The following is a 19,973-nucleotide window of genomic DNA, read 5'->3' as shown; positions in this document are numbered from 1 at the left end:
GATGTCAAAACCAAAATAATAGAAAAACAAAATCTAAATGGAAATGTATACTTTTTTTTTCTACTTCAATACTCTTAAAGCTGACTAAACTGAAGTACAGGGAATTCCAGGATAAGCCTCAACTTCCCTTTAGATTCAATTTATTTGATTGAAAAATACAGAAATTATTTACTAATATTAATTTTTCGAGTTTAATAAATCACAAATATTACCTTACAAAGATAGCAGTAGTTTACAATATATTGTTAACCCAGAGTAGCAATTAAATTGGTACTTAGAAAATTGTCCCTCATCAGATAAATTTAAATGATTATTTCAAACTGAAATTTTAAGTTTATTTCTTTTTTATGCTGAAGACTGGCTTTATTTTTTAAATTTTTTATTGGTACATTATATTCATACATCATATTGGGGTAAAAAACTCGTGTTGACATACATGTACATATCACCCATTTAGCCCCTACCCTCTATTTCTAAATGTGACACTTTTACCCAATATTTTTAAGAAAAAAGATAACAAATAAGAAATTAAGCTTTTTTTAGAGCATACATATTCATAGTAAAGTAAATAATTCAGAGAAGAAAATATTTTGAACTAAGCTTACCACAGAGTTTTATACTATCAAAATTATTAAATATAATAAATTAAATATAATCTCAGAATTTTAGGATCTGATATTCAATGAAAGAAGCTTAAGTGCCAATATTTCTTCTCCTAATTCATTTGCATGGATGGCAAAACAAGAGCGTGTACAAACTGGTGGGTGTTTGAAGACAGGTTGCTATTGTCTGTGAGGTCTGGGGATATTCAGATTTCTGTGAACCACAGCCACTGCGTAGCAAAGCTGCTTTCAGAATAAACCCTTTACATCCCACACCAACTCAAGGACCTTAAATTTCAGAAGTATATTCAAGTATATATACTCGATATATATACTCCATATATGTGAGATATATGATCTCACAAAGTCAGGGGTCTGTTTTCTCTCTTATGTGGATAAAATGAGGAGAAAGACAAGTGGAATAGTAGAGGGCGGGAGGCAGGTGGAGAGGGTGAAGAGATGGCTCGAGGAAGGAAGCATCAAATACTGTTATGTCCATTTTTGAAGGTATCATTACCAATCCCACTAACATGTATGGTGAGCAAGGCAGAGAGAGCAGGTTGGGAGCCAGAGGCAAATGCACCAAGTGCTCTGTGTGTGTGTGTCAATCAGTGTCATTTTGAAGCTCACTATGATGTATAATTACAGTGCACCAATAAAAGTATAAAAATTATTTTTTAAAAAATTATTTAAATGTAGATACAACCTTTAAGTTATTTTTACCTATGGACATTATTTAAAGTTCACTAAATTCTTAAAGTTTAACATCTATTCCTCTAAACCAAAACTGAGAGTAAAATACATCTTATTCAAAGACTGGAGTTGCTAGGAGTTTTTTTTTTTTTTTTTATCTGTATGGTTTGAGTAAGGAAAAAAATATGAACATAAAATAAGCAAAGTGAGTAAAATATTACACATTAATTTTAAATATTATTTTCAGTATCAATTCTTTTATGTCTTGTATTAACATAGTGGAATTAGTTTTTGTCTCTTTTATTTATTTATTTTTTTTGTTGGTGTATTGTACTCATACATCTTAATGGGATAAAAGACTCCTGGATACATACATGCACACATCACCCAATTAGCCCTTACCCAATCCCCACCCCATTCCCTCCCCATCCCTCCTTTCCATGCTTGGCTTAGTGGTTGAGTTTATGTTTAAGTACATCATTTGCTTTAGAGAGTTTCCCTCTTTCCCCCTCCCATCTTTATTCTGGTTTATGTCTTTTTGACCTTTCAGCATGAAGCATGAGGTTTTCCTTCTTTCCTTCCTTTCCCTCCAATACAGTACATATTGTTCCAGGGCACTGGGTAGATGAACTACTTTTATCCATTTTGATTGTATGCTACGTGAGGGCAAGGACCGTATCTCTTTTCTGTTGTTCATGATTATACATACATATCTTAACCCTAAAAAATGAGGTGGGATAAGTAAAGCCAGATACAGAACACAACACTTTTTATAAAGATATTTAGATATAGATATAGGAATATATGGATATATTTTGGCATTTTATTGATTGCAAATCTTTTATAACAATAGTGAAATGAAAACTGAAAAAATGTGTCTGCTCTGATTTTATATGGGACCCAATAAAAGTATTACTTTACCTTCTCATATTGTTATTAATTGATGAACAAAAAAACACATCCTACATCACTTTCTTTAAAAAATAAATTATTCACTAAAGAAAATAGAGCATTTTAATATAATATTTCAATTGTCATACCATTTATATTTTAGATACATTAAACTGGAGTTTCAGCCAATTATTAATATAGAAGTTTCTCTTACAATTTCTCCAAAAATTTTGGACTTCTCTGATTTATGGCTGCAAAGAAAGTTTAACTTCCCAGTCAAAATAAAATATTGTTCTATCCCTACACTGCCTCACACAGTAGCTAATAGTCACATGTTTTGTTATTTTGTTTGTTTGTTTGTTTGTTTGGCAGTACTGGGGATGGAACCCAGGGGCATTCAACCTCTGAGCTACAACCCCAGTCCTATTTTTTATTCTTTATTTTGAAACAGGGTTTCACTGAGTTGCAAAGGGCCTCACTAAGTAACTGAGGCTGGCCGCAAACCTCGATCCTCCTGTCTCAGCCTACCAAATGGTGGGATTACAAGCATGAGCCACCATGCTTGGCTCCACACTTGTGGTTATTTAAATAAAAATAGTACTAGTTAAAGTATGTAACAGTAAAAGCCTGGTATGGTGGCACAGGCTTGTAATCCCCGGGCTTTGGAGGTGGAGACAGGAGGATTGTACTGGCTCAAAGCCAGCCTCTCTGGCTTAAGAGACCCTGTTTCAAAAAAAAATATATATATATGTATATATGTATATTATACATAATATATATATATATATATATATATATATATATATATATATATATATATTAGGTCTTGGAGTGTAGCCTGGAGGTGGAAGGGTTTCCAGGAACCTCAGTACCACCAAAAAATAAAAAGTATGCATCATTAAACTAGTTCCTCAGTCACAGTAACCATATTTCAAATATTTGATAGCCACCCATGGACAGTGACTACCACATTAGACAATGTAATCATGTGACATTTCCATATTTATAAAAATATATTGCATAGGACTTCCCAATCTTCACCTTTAAACTTCTTTCTTTGTTGTTCTTCAATCTCCATCCTGCTGGATCACTCCACAGAATGTTCTTTCCTGCTACACCAGTTGTTCTTAACTTAAAATAATTTGACTCACTAGGGGACATTTGCAATATCTGGAGCAATTACTGGGGGAAAAAGTTATGCTACTAGATAATGCTGCTATCATGCAGTAGATGCCAAGTAGGGAACTGCAAAATAGCTAACAATGTTTGGGACACTCCCCTGACCTGAAAGAGTTCTGAATCAATAGTACGCAGGTGATGTACTTTAACAAACATATCAAAATCAACCACTAAGCCAAGCATGAGAAGGAGGTAGGGGGAGGGAATGGGGTAGGAACTGGGTAAGAACTAATTGGGTGATGTGTGCATATATGCCTCCACCATCTTGTATCCTACTAAGATGTATGACTATAATTCACCAATAAAAAATTAATAAATATTACCCAGGTTGAGAAATCATACTACTAAGATTGAGCTACATTTGGGATGCTGACCCAAAATTAGACTTGCCTCATCACAAGTCCTTACCTTCTGAATACTCTCAAAGATTCAAAAATTAATATACCCTATCTACAAAAAATAATGTGCCCCAGCTAACCAATGTTTAGCACCCAAAGTCTGCACTAGTCTGAGAAAGATACCTAAAATAAAAGTTTTACCATATCATTCTTAATTTTACAAGAATTTTGGACACTGTTTAGATGACTCATTTTTTGTTTTGTTTTTTTGATACTGGGGATTGAACGCATGGGCATTCTACTTCTCAGCAGCATCCCCAGCACTATTTTTTTTTAAACTTTGAAACAGTCTCAGTAAGTTGCTGAGGCCCTCTTAGTTGCTAAAACTGACCTCAAACTTGCCATCCTCCTCTCTCAGCCTCCCAAGTACTGGGATTACAGGTGTGCCCCTTATGTGCTACAGAAGGGCAGGGGCCATGCCTCTTTTTTTATGTTTACCATTACATATATACATCTTAATTCTAAAATAAAGGTAAAATGGAGAAGTAGAGCAAGATACAGAATATGATGCTCTTTTTATAAAACAGTGATGAAAAATCATGTATGTGTGTGTGTGTGTGTGCATGCACGTGTGTATGCATGAGGGTGTACAAGTACACACAAAGGAAAATAAAAATTATATAGTAGGTTATCAATATGGGTTAAGTGGAATGCCATTGTAAGGGTGAAGGAGAGAAAACAAGCATAAAAATATGCAAAACTTACTTATGCTACAAATCATAATTGTGGTGAAAAGTTATATTTTAATCATTTAAATAATGAAGCATTTAAGAACTGTCTGAAATGGAGCATATGAAAAAAAATTCAAAGCATGAGAAAACCCATTAATTAAGATATTTGCATTCTAGAAGAGAAATAACCCATCAGTGAGAAATGTAATGCAGTTTTATATAGAAATAAGTCTTTTGAAGAATGCTAGCAATTAGGAGATGGGTTTAGGGAGATAGTCTTGACCTCAGGAAAGGTGTCAGGGGTTGGGGAAGCAAATATTTGGTTCATCTGGGGACAGATGACATTAAAAGCAACATGATTAGATGTGATCACCTAAGCGAAGCGTGTAACTAAAAATTAAGAATGTAAGCCTCATCATCTGTGGACATCGGGTGGGAACTGGGTAAGGGCTAAATGACTGATCTTTGCAGGTATGCCTCTACCATCTTGTACTCCATTACGTTATATAACTACAATGTACCATTAAAATTTTAAAAAACAAACAAAAAAGAAAGTAAATTAACAGGGAAATAAAGGAAGTGTTTGTCTTCAAACATTGGTGTTGAGGACTGGGGATTAACCAATGAATTAGCAGCAGGAAGTCTGCTGGTCCTCCTCTCTCTCAAGAACAAGTGGAGAGCAAGGCATGGTGGCAGGCACCTATAATACAGTATTTGGGAAGCTAAGAGAGAAGAATTGCAGGCTTGAGGCCAGCCTGGACAACTTAGTGAAAACGTCAGCAACTTAGCAAGACCCTGTTTCAAAATAAAAACTAAAAGAGGACTGGGTAGAATGCCTCTGGGTTCAACCCCAGTACTGAAAAACCAAACAAACAGACACATAAGGAGGCGTGGTAAGGAAAACCTGCCTGAGATGAGCCAAAAAGAGTAGGAATGAAGAAGTGGAAATGACAGAAAGACAGGATGAGTCTCAGTGAACTTCACTGCGTGTTGTGGGTGGTACTGTTAATGGGGCAATAGATGAAGAGGCAGCGTGGGATCCACTGCGCTGTGAATTATTCTTTCCCTAAATTCATATTGAAACTAATCCCAATACAACAGTATGAAGAGGTGTGGAACTGAAGAGCTCATTGGGTCATGAGAGCTCCTCCTTCGTAACTGGGATTTGGTGCTGTTATAAAAGGGCTTAATAGAAGGAGTTTGTCCTACTTGCTGCCCCTTTTATCCTTTCCAGTCTGTGAAGACACAGTGCCAAGGTACCATCCAGGAAGTAGAGACGGCTCTCACCAGGCACAACCTGCCAGTGCCTACATCTTGGACTTTCAGTGGCCAAAACTGTGAGAAGTAAAGTTGATTGTTTAAAATTACTCAGTCTCTGGTATTTTGTTTTAGCAGCACAGATAGTCGGCTTCAATGCAGGATTCCTAAAGAGAGGATTGACTGCGTCATATTCCTGTGCTAATTCTAAGAATCCAGAAGGTTAAGGAAACTCTGATGTAGGAGAAAGAAAATCACAAGAAAAAAGTCAATTAGAAGTGGAGGAAAAATCGGGTGTGGTGGCGCACGCTTGTAATCCCAGCATTTGGGAGGCTGAGACCAGAGGATCATGGTTCGCGGACAGCCTCAGCTACTTGGTGAGGCCCTCCGGAACTCAATGAGACCCTGTTTCAAAATAAAGAATTAAAAAAAAATTGGGCAGGGGGTATAACTTGGAAGTCAAATGCCTCTGGGTTCCATCCCCAGACACCCTCCCCCCGCCCCGCAAAAAAAAAAAAAAAAAAAAAGAAGTGGAGGAAAAACTATCTGTCGTGTAGGGGAAGAGTTAGGACTATGCTGCTAACATACAGCAAAGTGCTTTCCCCTAAGAGTGACATTGATATTTTACCACTGCATTTATTAAAATCAATACAAATTTATATCACATCATTTGTGCCCAAGCCAGAGGTTCATAATTGTCAAATCATGAAGACAATGAATTCTGATCATGATAAACATCCTACTACATATAGTCTCCAAATTATAGACTGAAAATATGTAAAATAAATAAATAAATAGAGTAATATGTATCTCTAAGAATATTTTAGTCATTCTATGAATCCAGTGCATATAATTATCATTTAGAAAACTCCAAGAAATGTCCACTTGTGTTCCCAAGAGAAAAGAGATCATTTAAGTCGAAACTGGAAGAATTTCATTATTATAATATTTTCAAATAAATGCCTTTCCTACTTCAATAGCTTTTGTACTGTACATCAAGTAAGATATGATTTTAAAGTCACTGATAATCAATGCACTCTCCTTCTCTTATAATTCATACCAATAAAACATCAAGATCTTTTAGACTCACCTAAAATGAGAAAAAGTCCTTCTATTTTACATTTTTGTATGTTTAAAACTAGGGATATTTTAAGTTTTGCCAACATAAATAAGGTGTAAAGAGCAACCAGAAATACAGTGATCTTTTGCAACCAGTTTTTAATTAGAAGTGTCAGAGAAAACAAGGGAAGATTTTCCTCTACCTACAGAAACAGCCACAAAACAAACCAGTCAAGAAGTTCACATAAACTTGTTTATTATAGAAATAGTATACTAGTTAAGAATGAAACTGACCAATTTCCTTCTGTATATAACCCTTAGTTTTCATCCACAATTACCCAAAGAAGGCATATTTACTTGTTTATATAACTTGTTCCTTGCAAAGACAAAAATCTACAAAATTAGTTTTCAAAGATCTTTTCATGCCATAGTCTGTGAATTGTAATTGTGGTTTCCCAGTTCATTGTGGTAACCAGGCAGAAATTTTTAAAAATTTTAATAAAAATACAAAGAAAAATTTTAAAAAGCCTAAATTTTTTAAAGACCATGTCTATTTTATCTATATTTTATCAGCTTTTGTTTATAGCAAGAACAATAGGATGATTTAGGAATCTTCAATGAATTCAGCAATGAGATCACAAGCTTTCTTTTCTTTCCTTTAAGCTAAATAATATAGCTCAAAATCACAGTAAAATGTCTTCATCCTCAGCAAAATCATTATAACAAATTGTCCTTTCACATCCAGTGATTTCTAGTGTTTCTACCCAAAAGAAAGCTTAGGCATTTTTAAGAATTTTTAAGTCATCTTTAAACTCTTCATTTAGTTAAAAAATTATGTTCCAAGAAACCAAAGCTAGAAGATATAATCACAAAAAACAAAAACTGCATTGACATAACACATTTTAAATTCAGGGAGCAAAACATGGATATGCTTGGATTCTATAACTTACATCTTTTTATAAATCAGTCTAACACTTTAGCTTTGAATGAAATACTTAAATCTAAAAATAATAAAGTAGATGGCATAACCTAAGTACACAGAAAAGAAGTCCCCATGGAAACAGACAAAAACTGGACACAAGAGTTAATGGTTGACTTTTTAATGGATTTTCACTTATGGTTGGTTCTTGTTAATCTGTTTATTTTGCTCAATTAGAAAGGCTTACCATCGTGCTGGCCATGAAGAGTCTGGGGACTCTGCATTCTTTCCTCAAGATTGGAGCTCAGGTCTGAGTTCACAGCTGACATCCGTGTTGAATCACTCATATCAAAATCATCGCTTTCTATTGAACTCTCATCCTGAAAATGGTTTTAAAATATCATTAAGCATCATAAAATATGATACACTCAAATAATGCATTTTTCCATGGTTAATAAGAGGTTAGCCAGTAAATAAGCATTTACAGAACTCAGTAAAAGAGGTGCTTCAACAGAAAATAATGAAATAATTTCTTTCTTCAAGAAACTTCTAGACTTGTGAATATTTAAACAATGAATCTATGCACTTGCATATTTTAAATATAAAGCAATGTGTTTAGGGAGGGTACATTTAGGAAATTAACTTGAATAATGAGAGAATTTTTTAAGTAAATAGCTCCTAAAAAAGCCAATCATAAGTAAGAAATTTGGCACACACTTGTCATCCCAGTACTTTTTCAAACCAGACTTGGAAACTTAGCAAAAACATGTTTCAAAAAAAAAAAAAAAAGGATGAGAGGGTGTCTTGAAGGTAGAATGTCTCTGGGTTCATCCCTCAGTATGTGCACACACACACACACACACACACACACACACACACACACACACACACACGAGAGAGAGACAGAGAGAGAGAGAGAGAGAGAACCAATCAAAATTTATATAAAGAAAATATAAGTTTTAACTAGAAACTGAATGACTTGATAAAATATTAGAAACATAAGTCATAAAATGTAACAAGAAATCACATAAAATTTTTAATTGGCTGCTGGGTGTGGTGGCACATGCTTGCAATCCCAACATTCGGGAGGTTGAGACCTGAGGATCATGGTTCATGGACAGCCTCTACTATTTAGTGAGGCCCTTTGCAATTTAGTGAGACCTTGTTTCAAAAATAAAATGACTAAAATATAGGGCTGTGGGGTATAGTTTGCTCAGAGGTACCATCCCCGGTATCAAAAAAAAATTAGGGCTGTGGTTTTATTTATTATTTATTATTATAGTTGTTGTTGTTGTTATTATTATTATTATTATTATTATTATTATTATTATTATTATTGTGGTACTGGGGTTCCTGGAAACCCTTCTACCTCCGGGCTACACTCCCAGACCTATTTTTTATTTGGAAACGGGGTCTATTAAGCCAGTGAGGCTGGCTTTGAACCTGTGTGATCCTCCTGTCTCCGCCTCCCAAGTGTGGGGATTTACAAGGGTGTGCCCCCACGCCCAGGACAAGGGCTGTGGTTTTAGCTCAGAGGTAGAATGCTCCTGAATTCAATCCATAGTTCCTTTAAAAAAACAACTGGCAAAGAGGATGGCTTCGACAAGGTGAAGAATGCACATGTCTCGATTCAAAGTCTGCATCTGATGTAGAGCAAGGCTAATTTAGTATACCCTGTCTTTTCTTACAAGTGGCAATAAACTGTACTGCTACTACAAAAACAATTACAAATAAAACTATACAAAATACACTTACTAAAATCAATTCACAAAATGGCTAAGTTGCCAAAAGTCTGCTAAATAGCCACCTCATGAAAACCCATAAAATACTAACTTAAATATAGTATATATTACTACAGTCATTCTCCCAGGTAAACTTTCTGATCCATAGATGAGACCCAGGTCATGTTGGTGTCCTTCCTCACCAAAGGTCTGATTGTATGTAGGCTACTTAGTAATAATAGATCTTCATGGATTCAGCACAGAAATACCATATTGAGAGACCTCTGGGCAATGAGCCACATGTACTTTTCCTGGTGAAATGGGCTTTCACTCAGTGCAGTATGCTTTTTCCAATTGTAAATTCTAAGAAAATACAAAGTATTGCTGGGTGTGGTGGTACATGCTTATAATTCCAGTACTAGGGAGGCTGAGACAGAAGGATTGTAGGTACATAGCCAACCTCAGCTACTTAGTGGGGCCTTCCGCAACTTAGTGAGAACTTGTTTTAAAATAAAAAATAAATAATTCGTATGGGGTGTGTATCTCAGAGGTAGAAGACCCCTGAGTTCACTCCTTGTTATCACATTAAAAATGCAAAACAATGCTGGGCGTGGTGGCGCACACTTGTAATCCCCACGCTTGGGAGGCTGAGACAAGAGGATTGCGCAGGTTCGAAGCCAGCCTCGGGTACTTAGTGAGGCTCTCAGGAACTAAGTGAGACCCTGTTTCCAAATAAAATATAAAAAAATGGGTCTAGGAGTATAGCCCGGAAGTAGAAAGCCTCTGGGTTCTACCCCCAGTACCACAAAAAATTTTAAATTAAAAAAATGCAAAATACTATAAATTATACATGCATATAGAGAAAACATATATAGGTTATAGGTAAATTATACATACAGAGAGAGAGAGACAGAGAGAGGGATAGAGAGAGGGACAGAGAAAAAAGTAAAAGAATCCACTGTGGCCCCCAATATTATCAATGTATACTGTATGTGTATATGTTGTGGGTATCTACAAGCAGATAGAGGACATAACTACCTATGACATATACCATATATGATGTTTGTGATATCATAGTGTTTTTAAAAACATTCTCAGGAACTACACTTTCTGGATTCTGATCCATGCTCTGCCATTTATTACATGTTTTACCTTAAGCAAGTTACCTTATGTTTATATGCCTCTATTTCTTCACCCATACAATGGAATAGCGGTAGTACCAATCCCATAGGATTATATGAGGATTGAGAGACTACCTTTGAAGTAGCTAGGACCATTCAGGTATATAGTAATAGTATAACTAACTGATTCTGCTACATAAGATATATAATAAATTTTAAAGTAGAATAAGGAGAAAATGTATAATATTATATAAACACACATTATACAGTAAAATAAATTTTAATAGATGGTAATGGTGATCAATATGTGTTTTTAAGGAAAATATGTGTTCTACATGGACACTGACTTTAGAAGTATTTCTTATCCATGTACTACAGATGAGGCAGATATTGAGCTCTGGATTCAGTTCAACTTAGGTTAAATATATGATCTTCTGTGTAGCAGATTTATCGTCAGATAAACTTTATTATCTTTGGTTTCCCTTCAGGAAAATGGTGAGGGGGCAATGTGTCAGTTGCTGTGAAAATTAAATAAGATGGTTTAGAAAAACTTCTAAAACATAAGACAGGCCAGGCGTGGTGACACATACTTGTAATCCTAGCATTTGGGAAGCCGAGACAGGAGGATCCGGGTTCGCGGCCAGCCTCAGCTACTTAGCGAGGCCCTCCACAACTTAGTGAGACCCTGGTTCAAAATAAAGAATAAAAAATAGGGCTGGGAGTGTAGCTCAGAGGTAGCATGCCTTTGCATTCCATTTGGGGATGGAATAAAGCATAAGACAAATTAAAACATAAGACAATTTATGCTGTCAATATATTTTTTTTTAAAGCATATCAACCCATTTACAAAATACTTTTAAAAATTTACACTTAAAAAAACTACCTTCTGCTTGGAGCAATCTTCTCCCTGTCCCAAGATCAGCCTTCCTTTTATCTCTGAGTTTTGTTGAGACTCCCTTTCACTCATTTTGGTCCTACTCATACTCCAATCCAAACTGATCTTCGTATCTCTGGAAACTTGCTGATCTGCCACTTTCATGAATCATCCTCCAGAGGCCTTATCCTCCACTTTCATCAGTCAGATTGCTCCCAGATCATGTCCTAGGCATTGCATTGCCAGCCACTGCAAATCTTCTACAACCTGTATTGAAAGCAGCTCACTTTCTGAAAGGCATTGGCATCTAAGATTTCTCAAATCCTTCCAACTAGTACTCCAATCCCAACTAAATTACCATCTTATTGATATTTATAGCCCATTGATACTAAGTGTTTTTCACTGACCTCCCTCACTTTTTCCACCTCTTATGATCTCACTTATCTTTTATTATGCCTAAAAGTTTGTTATCTTAACCATATTCTTATGTATCACCTATTTTCACAAGACCCTCTGCATAATTAGTTCCAATTTCCCTCTTACTCTTCTCTGCCCATTCTCTGATGTAAATGAACATAATCAACAGCAGCCACTTAAACAATTTCACTTAAAATATAGGGTCATAGGAGGAACTCTAGAAGAAGAAGGTGAAACCATAAATGAGCAAATAAAGTGACCTGAGGGGAATGGGAGGGGAGAAGAGGGAAATTCCATAATAATGTACATGATGTACATTAACAAACATATCCAAGTCAATCACTAAGCCAAACATGAGAAGAAGGGAGAAGAGATGGAATGGGGGAGGGAATTGGGTCAGGGCTAAATGAGTGATGTGTGCATGTATGCCTCTATCATCTTGTACTCCATTAAGATATATCTGCAACGCACCAATAAAAATAATGAATTATATAAGATCATGAAAGTGAAAGTGGGGGCATTTACCTGGTCCATTCACTCCTGCTGTTTAAACTTGATTCTGACACTCTCTAATCCTCTCAAACTTCCAATAACTTATACAGCACTGTTTAACTCATTGTTGCTTCCTTTTTCACTGAGAAACTGGGAGCAAACAGAAGTACACTTCTACAATTTACACCACTAATTACCTACCACTATCCAATCTCTTCTGTCAGTGCCCCACTCTACAGCCAACTCTGCCAGTTTTGTAGCAGAATCCATCTCTACACCAATTCTCTTTCCTCTTCCCCTTCATTGATACTTCCTTCTGATGCACAATTCCTATCATCAACATGCAAATATGTTATCAACTTTCCGATTTTAGAAAAATAAGTATAGTACACAAGTCTTGTTCCCATTCTCCCTATAACTACCACATCCTTTCTCAGTGCCCCTCCATAGCAAAACTCTTCCAATGGCCTTTCTGCCTCCAACTCTTCTGGGTTTTTTCCTTTCTTTCTTTTAGTTTTTCTTTTCTTTTCTTTTCTTTCCTTTTCTTTTCTCATCTTTTCTTTTCTTTGGGATTGTACTGAGTAGCATTCTACTTTCAAGCCACAATCCAGATTTTTTATTTTGAAACAGTCTCATTAAGTTGCTGAGGGTCTGGCCTTGAACCTACTCCTTCTTGCACACATTTTATTTAATCTTTCATCTCTACTCTCCCACAAAAACTTCTCTTGCAAGGAACAAAAAAATAAATATAGACTAAATTATTTCCCCTTAAATTAATTTATCAACTTATTTGACGCAGTAGATTACTCTAGATTCCTTAAAATATTCCTTCAGCTTTCTTATAGTTTATAAACCTTCTTAATTTCCCTGCTAACACCTTGGCTGTTCATTTTTAGTATCCTCTGTTGGTTCCTTTTCACCTCACAGATGTCATCACTGGAATTTCCCAAGAAATTGGGCTTGGATTTCTAATAAAGAGCTGACTTCCAATATCATATACCAAATCTATTTTACCCACAGCATTTCTGTAGAGGTTAAAGCAATTCTATTTCACTTACATCTAATTTAAAATGTTCAAACTTTGAGAATAAGAATTGTTTTCCTAACCAAGCATGGTGGCACATGTTTGTAATGTCAGTACTTGGGAGACAGACAGTAGGATTGCAAGTTAAAGGCTAGCTTAGACAACTTAGTGAGATCCGATCTCAAAATAGTAAAATGAAAAGAACTGGTAGTGTAGCTCAGAGATAGAATGCCCCTGGGCTAATCTCTAACCACTCACATACACACAATCACACACGCACACACACACATGTGCACACACAAACACACACACACATACACAGAAATTATGTTTCTAAACCTGTTATAAATCTATAATATATTTATTTTGTGTAAAACTCTTATGAGATTTTAGACATATGTGGGCTATATTGTTGGCAAAAAGTTAGTATTACTTTTTTGGACTAGAAATAAACATATCAACATCTAAATGTGTTTTTTACAATAATTTGAAAGCGTTAAGTAGTTTACAAGACAGCAATTTTTTAAGTTATGTAATGAATCATAGGGATATTTGTTTTCATTCTCAGAAATGAATAGCAACTAATATTTTCTTAATTGTCTTTGATGTCTCTAGCATAGCGACTTTATTATTATTTATTCAATCATTTGTAGTTACCCATCTGGTAACATGTAATCTGATATTGTCACTTTAGTAATAGAGATATTCTCAGAGAATGTACCCTAAATAAAATCTACTGAGGGTAAACAATTTTATAAATATTATCTTGAGACTAAATTTGATCAAATACAGAGAAAAGCGGGAAGATTAATTTGAGTGTTATGAATAAAGTTAGCTCAACAAAGTAATTTTTAAATTTAAATTGATACTTTGCCAAACAACACTATATTTGTAAAATAAATTTTAATCACTTTATTTGTTCTTTGGAACAAATAGCCTTATTAGCCTGAAGATTTGTTCCTAATATAATCTAAATGTTTCTAGAAACCATAAGAATTATATTTATTAAGTCCCTATTGTGATTGGCTGTTTTAACAGCTTTTGAAGTATAAAGACAGGGCCCATATATTACTTAGTCCCTGCCTTTGAGATTCTTCAACCAAAACTGGAAGTGACTAGAATCCTAGAAAAATAACCAACAAGTATGCATTAGAGACTAATATATGTCATATATGTGCATACATTAGTGTAATATTAGACACTAATATATGTGCATTGCTAGATTCTAACTCTACAAATTAAATAGAATGATTGAGACCATAAAAACATCTCTAATTAAAAACGTAACCAAATTATTTTCTCTAGAAAATGCAGAAAAGCAATCAGCCAAATATATCTTAGTAAGGCTAATTTGAGCTTTTTTTTCTACTGTACTTTAGTGGACTAGCCCAATGGTAGTCTAGGATGGAAAATGAATCTCTCTTAGAAATGAGAAAATTCTCATATAACACTAACATAGGGGCATTAAGACAAAGACTCCATCTTCAGGGCTTGATGTCTCTGCCACTTTCCCTATCTGTGCAATACTAGTGACATTTCTTTTCTTTAAAATAAATAAACTGCTTCCTTCTAAATGCCAGCATGCTGAATACAAGTCATGGTTATCAAGTTTTATATCAGTTCATCAGTGATACAAACACAATCGTTTTCAGTTTACCTCGTCTTGCTGTGAGTTTAGCAGCTGCAGTTTCATGTGCTTCATATAGGCCATGGTGATTGGCATGTTGTAGTCAATCATGCTGGTCACCAAAGTTGGAGGCTTACCGTTATCTGTAACACAACATTTTTAATGGGTAGAGAAAGTGATACTCCATTCTACCTGGAAATTCAGAATGATTCAGTTTGTCCAAATTAAAATAGGGTCCTAAACACCAAAGCCTTCAAAACTTGGTAGCATTTTAGATGGGTTGTATAAAAATAAATAGTAATATTTCACAAAGGTATATTAACACCAGTTAACAACATAGATAAATTAACTATTTCTCACTTTAGGATAGTTTTTAAATATTTTGAGTAACAACAAATAAAATTATAGTGACTAAACACAATTATTTGAATTTTTCAGTTTTGTTATACAATTGCTTTCTATATGCACTCTGTTTGTCAAAGGAAAGTGACTTATTTGCTTATTTCTTCTACTTTTGGAGAGGCTACTCATTTTCTAACATATTATCTAGCTTAAATATATATCTGAGATTAATCAATGAAATAAATTTATATTTAGGAAAATAATTTAAATAATCTTTAATGAAAGCTAAAGTCAAATCATAGTTTTGTCTAAACATTTGCAAGGAATTACATATTCATGAAATTCATGTGTTGAGTTCCATATTATTCACAATTTCTAGACATAAGGAATTGGTAGACTTAAAAGGACATTGCTAGGAATCAACTTCCTTACTTAGTATACCCAAAGTACCATAACATAATACCATAAATGAAAATTAGAGAATTATAATAGGAAAATATTTTCCCGTTGAAACTATCTTCTAATAATGGGCACTGAATTACTTTGGAAGAGGAATTCAAAATTCACTGCCTCCTACTTGAAAAAAATGATATAATCTGACTTGTTGAACTGCTTCAGTCTACCACATTTTTATAAGATTTTGAGATATAAATTGCCCTTATGAATAAAATTACTTTAAATCTCACTATTTGACACTGTGGCTACCTTTATGATCTGTTCCATCTGGGTTTAAGTGCATTCTTTTCTGGCACTCTGAGCAGCTCATTAGAAAACGTGTCACCGCTTCTCTTGGTAGGAAGGCATAGCTCTCTGAAATCTGAAATGATTCACAAAATATAAGTGTTACTCTACGAGATGACTGAGCATGATTTCACAGAAATGATCTTTGTATTTCCAAATAAGACACAGTATTCCATAATGGCAGAAAGCACAACGAAAGCATGCACTGCATTCCATGCATCATTTCAAGAAATATCTATCCAACTTGATTAGTTTATTAGATGTCACTTAATGAGAGCCAAATGCCATGAGGAGAATTTAAAAGATCACCTACATCTGAATGGATATCTACTCATATTTTTGCATTTCTTTTAGAAAAAATAATCACAATGTACAGATATTCTAGTGAATGGTTCTTCTTATTAAAAATTGCCTACGTTGGTTTTACAACTTACTGCTAGCACAGTCAAATTTTTATTCAATTTTGCATACATATTTTACAATTTAGCCCCTAGAAGGAATAAACCTTGGATTCTGCATGAGAATTTCTTTGTTATTGCTTTTTAAATATCTTAAGGAAGAATTAAAGGCAAATTAAAAGAAATCTGTGTATATATTATTGGAGCAAATGACCTCTTCCACAGAAAATGACACACCTGGAAATGTACTTAGGCCACCTATCTCATATGTTTTATGTCACTTGTATAATTCATGCCCCAAATAGTCACCTTGATAGCAAGAGCAAGTTTTCCTGTGCCCTATACAAAATTTTATTTATCAGAACCATGATCTAGAATCAAGTTAGGAATCAATAATCCTGTTACACTGATTTTATAAATATTAACTTTTTAAAGCAAGATGATTATGAAAGCAAAAAGTATTCAAATGAGATGGATAAATTGTTAAATACCTTTAAATATAAGCTGCTATGAATTCAAATATTACTAAAAAGCCTAACGAAAGGCTTCCTTTTCCTCCCATAGTATTAGCATTGGTGTGTGAAATATAAGCAGAAGAAAACCCTGAGTTGAAAGCAAATGTCACATACATCTTCTAAGGTACAAGTGAAGCTGTTATGAACACTGATGTATTTCTATTAGGTAAAAGGAGGGGACATATGCATAAATATATCATTAAGTGTAAATGTGTTCTAGCTAATTCCTTTTGTGGTGATGTGGTCAACTTTTGCTTATCCCTGGATTAGGAGCACAGCATTTTGAAAATCCCAATGATATCCAACACTGTAAACCTCATGTTTTTCTGAATTTAACATTAATGTTGCTTTGTACTACTCAGCCTATCCCATTAACTTTCAGTTTAAAAAAGTGTAAGTAATTCACTCAGGCATGGTGGTGCATCCTTGTAATTTCAGTACTTAGAAGGCTGAGACAAGAGGAGAGAAGGTTTGAACCTAGCCTCAGCAACTTAGCAATGCCCTCTGGCAACACAGTGAGACCCTGTTTCAAAATTAAGAATAAAAAATAGGGCTATGGGTGTAGCTCTGAGGTATAATGCCCCTGGATTCCATTCCCAATACTGCAAAAATAATAATAGTAATAATAATAATAATAATAATAATACATATATATGTGTGTGTACACATACAATTAAAATTCTTATTCACTCTCATCCCTTTCTTCCTTTCTGCACATACACATGGCATACACATATACATAAATTTGAGTTCTATTTCTATTTCTACAGAGAAAAATAACAGTTTAACCTAACTTATTTATGTGATTAGAGACTATTTTTTCATGACTCCCTAAAGACATATTTTACAATTTTTAAGTAAACAAAAAACGATGACATATGCTAACTTTTAACATTTCATATATTAACTTTCACAATATTATAGTCCATTGGAACCAATAAAGGTGAGCAGACAATTCATTAAGAGGCAGGTTTTAAGGATGTATATATGTTAGAATAGCATGTTATAAGATGTCTTATGTAAGCCCCAGGGTTATTATAAAAAATAATGTAATAGATATATAAAAGGTAAAGAAAGTTAAAACATGACTACAAAAAGATCATCAAATCATAAAGGAAGACAGGCAAGAGAAGTCTTCCTCTTTTGGAAACTATAAAAGTAAAGAAGCTATAAAAGTAAAAAAAAAAATAACACAACAAGGCCTTATATATAGAGAATTACTGTAAATGTAAATGGATTGAATCCACTAGTAAAAAATCATAAAAAGATGAATGTACTTTTTTTAAATGATCCAGCTATATGTCACCTATAAGAGATTCATATTAGTTACATGGACAACTAGGCCCACAGTGAAAGGATGGAAAACATTCCAGGCAAATGAAGACGAAGGAAACAAAGAAGGGTTAAGTCCTTGCCATCTTTCAAAAATAATGAAAGTTAAAATATTATAGTGACAGCCGGGCATGGTGGTGCACACTTGTAATCTGCAGGCTTGTAATCCCTGCGCTTGGGAGGCTGAGACAGGAGGATCGTGAAGGTTCGAAGCCAGCCTCTCTGGCTTAAGAGACCCTGTTTCCAAATAAAATATAAAATAGGTCTGGGAGTGTACACGGGAGGTAGAAGGGTTCCATCCCCATTACCACCAAAAAAAAAAAAAAAAAAAAAAAACAAACTAAAAAGACTTAAAACAAAGTTTACCTCAGAGGTACAATGCCCCTGGTTTCCATCCCCAGTACCTCAAAATAATAAAAAAATACAAAATAAATAAATACAGTGAGGAGAGAAATTAGTAGAATAGTAGAATGGAACTGAGGGAGGGGAGAGAGAGAAAAAATAAGGTGTGAAGAAAAAATAGTATGTATGTATATGAATATAACACTACCAATCCCAAAGGAATGGTGGGCAAGGTGGCACACATTTACAATCCCAGCATTTGGGAGGCTGAGACAGGAGGATCATGGTTTGCGGACAGCCTCGGGTACTACTTAGTGAGGCCCTTTGCAACTCATTGAGACCCTGTTTCAAAATAAAGAATAAAAAATAGGGCTGAGGGTGTCACTCAGAGGTAGAATGCCCCTGGGTTCCATCCCCAGGACAAGAAAGAAAGAAGGAAGGAAGGAAGGAAGGAAGGAAGGAAGGAAGGAAGGAAGGAAGGAAGGAAAGAAATTCACCAACAAAGAAGCCAATCTTGGCCTCTTGCATGAGCTAAAATAGATATCACACATCACGTAGCACTGGTGAATCAAGGTCAGTGACAATCACTTTATAAAACAACCAAGCAAAAGTGACTTAAACAAGATATTAAGCAAATGTTGCAGTCAGTACTTTCACTGCTGTAATCAAACAACTGTCTGCCACAATGTAAAGGAAGGGTTATTTGCTCACAGTTTTCAGAGATTTTAGAGGTTCTGTTCTGCCAGGCTGGGTATGCAGAGTTCAAGGCATGGTGGATGGAAGCAGAGAGATGGAGAAAAAAAATGCTATGTTCTCACATATAGAGGCCAGAAGCCAGAAAAAAAACAAGCAAGGGGAAGCACAGACAAAAGCATACATCCTAAGCCACACTGTCAAGGACACACCTTTTTCAGCCACACTACACCTGCCGACTTTACCACCCAGTAAATCCATGACGATGGATTCATCTGTTGAGGAGATTACAACCCTCATGACTTAATTATATCAACTCTAAAAATTAATATATGAGCCCTTCAGGGAACATTATATTTATCCATAACAGCAACCACATATACCATGTTGACCTAAGTGCACTAAGTGAAAGAAAAAAATCAACAAACCTAAATATCACTTATTAGAAAAAATGACTTGATTAATTGGTAGAGTATGCTATTTTTCAGATGCTGAGCTTAGAGCAAACAAAAAGTGGTATTGCCACATTAACTTTTTAAACATCATTCTCTACTTTTGTTTTAAAATTGAATTTAAATAATAGTAACATTGCTTTTATTTTACTGAAAACAAAAACATGATGATAGCTTTTGCCATATAACACAAGTACACTTAGGTAAACATTT

The 19,973-nt window shown here is 34.8% G+C and overlaps 1 protein-coding gene across 4 annotated transcripts in view; it reads right to left on the bottom strand.

The window, feature by feature from the left end:
• Positions 1 to 19,973, bottom strand: part of NOL4 (nucleolar protein 4) — a gene marked incomplete at both ends in the record, with an annotated part of 335,519 nt that overhangs the window by 214,384 nt on the left and 101,162 nt on the right. For all 4 annotated transcript variants that reach the window (XM_080714434.1, XM_080714433.1, XM_080714435.1 and 1 more), the window contains 3 exons: positions 7,917 to 8,049; positions 14,976 to 15,088; positions 15,993 to 16,104. In XM_080714434.1, coding sequence (XP_080570560.1) covers positions 7,917 to 8,049; positions 14,976 to 15,088; positions 15,993 to 16,104 — 358 coding nt within the window. The remainder of the gene's footprint in view (positions 1 to 7,916; positions 8,050 to 14,975; positions 15,089 to 15,992; positions 16,105 to 19,973) is intronic.

The sequence above is a fragment of the Muscardinus avellanarius genome (genome assembly GCF_963383645.1).
Source record: "Muscardinus avellanarius genome assembly, chromosome: 17".
Taxonomy (NCBI): Eukaryota; Metazoa; Chordata; class Mammalia; order Rodentia; family Gliridae; genus Muscardinus; species Muscardinus avellanarius.
Note: the sequence above shows the minus strand (reverse complement) of the source record. Positions and strands in the feature narration are given on the sequence as shown.